Source organism: Parasteatoda tepidariorum, chromosome 2 (assembly GCF_982258835.1).
Source record: "Parasteatoda tepidariorum strain Cologne lab strain chromosome 2, Ptep-v5.0, whole genome shotgun sequence".
Taxonomy (NCBI): domain Eukaryota; kingdom Metazoa; phylum Arthropoda; class Arachnida; order Araneae; family Theridiidae; genus Parasteatoda; species Parasteatoda tepidariorum.
This window is the reverse complement of record NC_141756.1, coordinates 44,021,498-44,030,142: the sequence shown is the minus strand read 5'-3', so window position 1 is coordinate 44,030,142 and position 8,645 is coordinate 44,021,498. Positions and strand designations below refer to the sequence as shown.

At 31.2% G+C, this 8,645-nt stretch overlaps 1 protein-coding gene across 1 annotated transcript; it reads left to right on the top strand.

Moving 5' to 3' along the window:
- Positions 1-1,182: 1,182 nt before the first annotated feature.
- LOC147815247 (uncharacterized) lies at positions 1,183-5,658 on the top strand. The gene is made up of 2 exons (XM_087156554.1): positions 1,183-4,084; positions 4,241-5,658. The coding sequence occupies exons 1-2, from the start codon at positions 1,631-1,633 to the stop codon at positions 5,252-5,254; spliced, it is 3,468 nt and encodes a 1,155-aa protein (XP_087012680.1). The 5' UTR covers positions 1,183-1,630; the 3' UTR covers positions 5,255-5,658.
- The last annotated feature ends 2,987 nt before the right edge of the window (positions 5,659-8,645 follow it).

Here is an 8,645-nt window from a genome sequence, read left to right as displayed (position 1 = left end):
TTTTTTTTTCAGACTGAATCAGATTTTCTAAGGTTTAATCGAGTGACTAGAAATTATAGATGAATAATTTTTCTAAAAATAGCGTTACATTAATAATTTTTAAACTCTAAGGTTTTCATTACACAATTAACTGATTTTTGCCTGTTTATTTCAAATAACATCATTAAAAACATTTTTATTCATTTATAGGCAATAAGAAGCAAAACATTGTCTTTGAAGAAAGTCATTCAATGTCTAAACGATCTAGGTGATTCTGATCTAGAAGATAAAAAGTTGGATACTTTTCAGACACCACATCTTCATTTTGCGGGATATGTGAAGTACATTCAAGTTCTCACGTACAACGAAATAGTTTTAAAATATCTTACACAAAAGAATTGTAAACTCTACTTAAAATAAATGTTCTCGTTTTGCTTAGTTATAGTCTGCTGACTTACTATTCGAATGTCCTTAATTAGTTTGGTAATTGGCAGAATATTTTAAATATATTATTTATTATATATTATTTATTATATATTTGAGATATTATATATATTATAATATTTCATATTTAAGATAATTATATATAATGCAGTTTATCCAACTTGTCATTCATTTTTTTATCTGCCAAATCCTGTCATTATTCAGCCCCGAAGGGCTTAAAGCATTGTTTTAAAACAAATATCAATAATCATTAATTTTGATAAATTGTTCAAGGTAAAATCTTCAGACATGTTTGAATTTTGATGAATAGAAAAGTGTATACGTAAAATATCCTTTCAACCTACAGCAAACCAGACAAATCGTACAAAAGCAATCTTTTTCCTCTGTGTTAAATCCTTCTCAGATTATCCGTCTCCAAGACGACGAAACAAGATGAGATTTTGTAAGATAAAACACGGCTTATTGCAACCTTTCAAATCAAGGATTTGTTTTTTAAAAAAAATGAAAGATGTTGTAACACGCAAAACAAGTAAGAATGTGGAATAAAACTGAAATCGGAAAATATGAATATTTGAACAAGAAAAATATTCTTTTCGCTGAAGAGGAAAGTGCTTATATCCTTGTAGATAATGTTTGGGAGTATAAGTCTCATAATATAATTCCGCATTTTTATTATTATATACTATTATTATTATATAATTTATTATATAATATATATATATATATATATATATATATATATATATATATATATATTGTAAAGTTTAAAAATATTAAAGAATTTATAAAAGCAGACGATTGTAAAGTCTAAAAATATTAAAGAAATAATGGGTTTGCAAAATCATAATTAAAATAAAGTAAACGCATAAAGAGATAAACTTAAAATAAAAGCAGACGATTAAATTAGAAGTCAATATTTAGAACGACAGAGTTGTTGATTCTTTTTAGATTAGTTTTATTGTGGAATTTGAGTTTCCTTATATCCCGTTACGGGTTTTCTAGTTGTTTATGATGTTTTCACTATCCCGTTACGGGTATTGCATATTTCTTAATGCTTGTGTTTGTTAATAAAAGTTTTTATTTAAAAGAAAAACTGAATAGTTCTTGATATAGCTTATGATACGTTACAGCTATATTTAATTGGTGGCAGCGGTGGGATAGATTTACCATTTGATTTAAAGGAATTGTGTTCCAAATATTATTCCTTATGGCTTTCTTGGGACGAGCAAAAAAGTGTGATTTGGTAGAATTATGCAAGGAATTGGGCGAAACTATTATTGAAAATGTTACAGTATGTGAGTTGATAAATCTTATAAAAAAATCTGAAAATTACGAAGTGAATCTAGTTAAAGAAATATTAGAAGCAATTAAAGAAAATCGTATCGAAAAAGAAGAAAAAGAAGAAAGAAAACGCCAAGAAGAAGAGGAAAAAAAACTACGCCAAGAACGGCAAAAACAAGAAGAACGCCAAATTGAACTCGAGAAATTAAGGCTTAGTGCCCAATTAAGTGGCCCTTCAAATCAAAATATTGGCACTACTCTGCGGAATAAGTTAGATATTCATAAGTTAATGCAGAATTTTGATCCTAAGGAAGATGAAATCAGTCTTTATTTGGTAATTTTTGAGCGTCAAGCAAAACGAGCAGAAATACCAAAAGAAGAGTGGGTTACTCATTTATTATCTTTTCTTTCACCTCACATAACAAAATTAATAGCAAGAGAATCTGAAGAACAAACGTACAACTATGATCATGTTATGGAAATTTTAATGAAGAGGTTTAAGCTAAGTCCAGAAAAATTTAGGATCAAATTTATTCAGCACCAAAAGAAGTTCGATAATAGTTGGAAAGATTTCGTTTTCGAATTAAGGAACTATTTAAATGAATGGGTTCAAGGATTGGAAGTAAAAGATTTTGAAACCTTGCTGGATCTAATGGTTACTGATCAAACTAAACGAAGAGTTCCCAATGAAGTGCGTGATCATTTTATAGACACTTGGTCAAAAATAACTTCATCTACAAAGCTGGCAGAAATACTTGACGAGTACGAGAATGTACGTGGAAGTCGCAAACGAATTGACTTGCAGGTAAATTCTGAAAATCGGAGATTCAATTGGCGAGAAGAAAATGCCACACGGAAAAATTCACAGGGAGCTACTTCAAAGAATAGCCGAAATGAAGAAAATAAAAGAAAATATGAGTACAAGCAAGCAATTTATGATCAATTTGATAGACGTACGCCTTTAAAATGTTACGAATGTGGATCTACTAATCACTTACGACCTCAGTGCCCGAAGCTTAAGTGCCAAAAGCCACCCGCTCAAGTTAATCGAATCGGAGCAGGACACGAAGAAGACAAATTACTAACTCCGTACACTCTTATGGCGAAAGTAAATGGAATTAGGATGCCAGTTCTTCGAGATTCAGGTGCAACTATTGATATCATATGCAGAAAATATGTGACTCCAGATATGTTTACTGGCGAAACTGTGTGGGTACAACAACCATTAGATGAAGGCCCAACTTGTTTACCATTAGCAAAAGTTTCGTTATCTGGTCAGTTTGGCAACATTGTAACCAAAGCGGCTGTGGTTAGAAGTGAGTTGGATAAAGGTCGATATCTCCTTGGGAATAGAACAGCGGCTAGATTGCCAAATCTGCAAATGACGCCAATGCAAATTTCAGAGTTAAACGCAGTTAGTACCAGATCACAAGCTCGTTTAAAAGCAGAAAATGAAGAATATGAGCAACAAAATTCGAACGATACCGAAAACTCTTCCGAACAAGATAATAAAAATCCGGAAATTATTTTAGATGAGAAAGATGACGAGCCAGTTTTAGAAACGGATGCCGTCAGTTCAGAAATGGAAGAGATATTACCAACTCTAAATGCCAACTCTGATGAACTTTCTTTAATACAGGTAGATCACGATGAATTCGTTAAAGCTCAACAGGAAAGTGCCGAGTTAAAATCAGTTTTTAAAACTGTGGAAGAAGTTATTCAGAATCAAGACAGTAAACATCGCTATCTGGTTGAAAGAAAACTTCTTTTTAAATGCCAAGAAGGACGATTAGGAGAAGAAAAAAAACTTTTAGTTATACCTGAGAAATTTAGAAGCCGAATTTTAAAGTTATGTCATGAAAGTACTTCCGGACACCTTGGTGTAACCAAATCCAAAGATAGATTGGCGCGATATTATTTTTGGCCAAAATGCTATAAAGAGATGGAAGAATTCGTACGAACCTGCGATAGTTGTCAAAAAGCGGGGAAACCAAATGATAAAAAAAAGGCTCCTTTAAAAATTGTACCGGTCATACAGGAAATATTCTCAAAACTAAACGTTGATGCAGTTGGTCCTCTTCCCACCACGCCAAGTGGAAAAAGATACTTGATTACGGCCATTTGTATGTCGTCAAAATATCCAGAAGCAATCCCAGTGAATGATATAGGATCTGTGTCGGTGACTGATGCCCTACTTAATATTTTTTGTAGAACTGGTTTCCCACGAGAAGTCCAATGTGATCAAGGAACTTCTTTTATGAGCATGCTAACAACTGAGTTTTTTGATCGATTTGGCATAAAGGTTCGGCATAGTTCCGTTCATCACCCACAGTCGAATCCCGTAGAAAGATTTCATAGAACTATCAAGCGGATTTTACGGGTACTTTGTTTGGAGTCTAGTTCTGACTGGGAGAAGTTTTAACCATTTGCCCTTTTGGCTTTGAGAACTATAACACATGAAAGTACAGGATTTTCGCCAGCAGAGTTAGTACACGGAAAAAATTTGCGTACTCCTGAAACTTTATTGTATGAACAGTGGACCAAAAGAGAAATAGACGAATCTCCTGCGACGGAATACGTTTTTCACCTAATAAACCGTTTAAAAAGATGCCAAGAAATTGCAGTTAACAAGATGGAAGATGCAGCATTAAAAAGGAAATCGTATTACGATAAAAATAGTATTAGGAGAGAGTTTAGTGCCGGAGATTTGGTTCTTGTTTTGGCTACATCTAGAGCTAATAAATTGTCTGCTCAATGGATTGGCCCGGGGAAGATAGAAAGCAAAATGTCTGAAACTAATTATTTAGTGAATATTCCAGGAAAAAGAGAGAGTTCACAGATTTATCACGTAAATATGCTTAAACCATATTATAAACGGCCTGCAATAATTAATTTTCTATCATGTGCAGAAAACGATTCTTCATCTTTAGAACAAGATATTGACTTTCCACAAGTGTATATTTCACCAGATGAATTTGATGTATCTGAAATGATTAAAGACAGTCACCTAGATAATCGCCTTAACGGACATGAAATCAACCAATTGAGGAATATTTTAAGAAGATATTCGAAAAGTTTTTCAAATAACCCAGGAAAAACTAACTTAATTGAGCATGACATTCAACTTAGTACAAATAAGCCAATTATTTCCAAGCCTTACCGAACTTCACCCAGACAAACAGAAATTTTAAAAACTGAAGTACAGAAAATGTTGGACTTAAAAATTATTGATTTAGGTGAGAGTGATTATACTTCTCCTATGATCCTAGTAGAAGCACCAAATAAAGATCCAAGGCCCTGCATTGATTACCGTCGTCTCAACGAAATAACGGTAACACAATATTTCCCACTTCCGAACATAGAAGACCGAGTTGAAGAGGTAGCCAAGGCAAAATTTATCAGTCTTTTAGATTTCGCCAAGGGATATTGGCAAATTAAGCTTAGTCCAAACGCTCAAAGATTAGCTACTTTTGTTACCAGTTTCGGAACTTATAGGCCTTTACGACTTCCATTTGGGTTGAAGAATGCCCCCTATTTTTTAGCAAATTAATGGCACGACTACTAAAGGGTTTAGAAGAATTTGCAGTGCCATACCTTGATGATATAGCAATTTTCTCAGATACCTGGGATCTTCATTTAGAACATCTTAATTGTGTATTGCAGCGTATCAAAGAAGCAGAACTTACAATGAAGCCTTCAAAATGCCGTTTTGCGCAAGATCATGTTCTTTATCTAGGACATATTGTCGGACAAGGCTATAGAAAACCCTCTGATATAAAAACACGAGCAGTTGCCGAATTTCCTGTACCTAAGACCAAAACTGAGATCAGAGCATTTTTGGGACTAGCGGGCTATTACAGTCGATATATACCAATGTTCTCTGTTCTGGTTGCACCATTAACAGACACTTTAAAAGGCAAAACAAAAAAGGGAGAAATTACCTGGACGATTGAATGCGAAGAAGCCTTTAACAAACTAAAAGAAAAATTAACGAGCCAACCTATACTCTTCTCTCCCAACTATGAAAAGGAATTTATCTTGCAAACAGATGCTTCGGAAATTGGTATGGGTGTGGTATTAACACAACTAGATAATGAAGGCCATGAACACCCCATAATATATCTGAGTAAAAAGTTTAATGAGTCCGAAAAAAAAATATTGTACTACGGAAAAAGAATGCGCCAGTATAATTTTTGCCATCAAAAAATTACGACACTATTTAGATGGGCAAAAGTTTACTATCCAAATGCTAGTTCAAATGCCAGACTTATGCGTTGGGCTTTAGCATTACAACCGTTTAATTTTAAAATTGTGCATAGAGCTGGTACTAAGAACAAGAATGCAGATTGTCTCAGTAGAGTATCTTTAAGTTCTTGATTTGAATTAGACAAAAGTTAATTGAGGGGGAGGAATATGTAAATAATGTTTGTTTTTCTTATTGATATTGATACAGATTAGTCTTATTTCCTTATTCATATGTATGATTTATTTATTTTAAAAAACTAACTCGTAAAGAAAGTAGTTGCTATTAAAGTTTGAATTAAAGCTCTAATTAAGGTGAAAATATAAAATAAAAATGCATTGATGTTTTTGAAATTGAACCAGTTAAATTTAATTTAAGAAAGTGTTTAAAAATGATTACATTGAAAATGAAACATAGGTGTTGAGCGAATTTGTTTGTAGAGAAAAGTGCTAGTGTTCTTAAATATGTTATTTTTTTATGCATATAAATATTAACAAGATTGAGTAGAATCTAATTATGTGAAGCTTAAAAATCTTAAGTATATTGTTTGGATTAAAAAAAATAAATAGTTATACCAAGATAAAAAAAAAAATAAGCACTTTGAAAAAAAATCTGGTTAGCTTCAGTTTTTAGATATTGTTGTATATATGTAAATAGTTATGTTAATTTGTATTTATTTTGTGTGAAGTTAAATTATAATATTTATTTACATTCTAATTTTATTTCGAATATTTTACTTTGATATCAAAATTGAGTTACAAGTGAATTGTCTATTAATGTTTACTGCAAGAGTCTAAAAATAATTTAGAAATTTTAAGTTTTAAAGTTAATTATTGTACATCACTTCTAATGTAAAAATTGTATCTTGCATTTAATTTGACAATTAGAAAATTTAAATTTAAAAGTGAAATGTTTTGATTATAATATAATGCATTGGTTTCAACCTAAAGTTTTAGAAGACACAAAAAAGTTCATAATAAACTTTTCCCCTGTTTTCTATGGAAAAGTTCTTCCAAGGGGAGAGGAGTTGTAAAGTTTAAAAATATTAAAGAATTTATAAAAGCAGACGATTGTAAAGTCTAAAAATATTAAAGAAATAATGGGTTTGCAAAATCATAATTAAAATAAAGTAAACGCATAAAGAGATAAACTTAAAATAAAAGCAGACGATTAAATTAGAAGTCAATATTTAGAACGACAGAGTTGTTGATTCTTTTTAGATTAGTTTTATTGTGGAATTTGAGTTTCCTTATATCCCGTTACGGGTATTGCATATTTCTTAATGTTTGTGTTTGTTAATAAAAGTTTTTATTTAAAAGAAAAACTGAATAGTTCTTGATATAGCTTATGATACGTTACAATATATATATATATATATATATATATATATATATATATATATATATATATATATATATATATATTATATAATAATAATAGTATGAATAAAAATAATAATAATATGAAAATCTTATGATGTTAGGAAAAACGGAAAAAATGTACATTCTGGTTATTCGTGATTCTCTGTGTAAAGTAAAGCATTCCTTCAACTGCCCGAGTGGACCATGGAGGTCATGGAGGTTAAAGCTTCACAATTTCGGGAAAAACGGCATGATTGTGGCAATGTGGCCAGCATTGTGCACAGGTCGCCTTTACTTTCCCGACAGCTTTGCACCCATCGATCTTAAGCTGGGTGAACTTGCCGCCCCTGGCGATCGAACCCCTGTTCTCCACAATGTCAATTCAGTGCCTTAACTACTGAGCTTCTGCGGATCGAAGTGAATTGCAGTATACAGTGCACTATAAAGAAGATTAATTTCAAAAAAATGTTCGATTTAATGATCAGATCTTCACGCTCTAGAACTCTATCTTAATAGTTCATGGAGTGATCTCAAAGATGCTAATTAAATGGTTCAGACGATATTTAAAGTTGCGAAGTAAGACACTAAAATGTACATTCTCTGAATAAAAATTACATCTTTTTAGATGGATTTGGATTTCTGACCCCCAACGTATAATGGATAGACACAATCTGAGAAATTTAAACCCATTTATTTGGTCTGGATAGCGGTCCAAAGTTCGGATCTCTTATTTTATTGCATATATCACTATATATCGAGATTTTTTTAAGCGAATTGAAAACTTTTTGTACTTAATTATAAAACTTGTTGATTCAGAGATATTTTTAAGCAAAAAATAATTTTTTTGTAAGTATTTTCCTTGTGAAAGGTAAGACTTTGGTTATAAGTTAAGAAGTGTAGTATAGTAAGTTAAAAAATGGACAATAATTTTCCAAAAACACCTTTATATTCTTTAAAAATGATTATAGAACGTTAAAAAAATATTTTGTTCTCGTCTCTCAATATTTATAGAAAAATTGGCGTTAAAATTGCTGAGAAGTTAATTTAAGATGATGTCGTATTGTAAGAGGTTAAGTTGCTTCTATGTTTAAAAGGTTCGACTCTCGATATCATTAATAGGCAATTCCTTGTTTTTTTTAGATAATATTATTAAGTTGTATTTGAGGGTATCAATTGATGAGCATTCTATAAATTTTTTTAAAAAAATTTTTTAGTATTAGGTAGATTTTTAAAATTAATCAAATTTTCCGAAAACAATTACATATACTAACGATATTTAAATAATATTTTTTTACGAAAAATATTTGTCGTGGTCTCTTAAAATATTTTTCTGATCA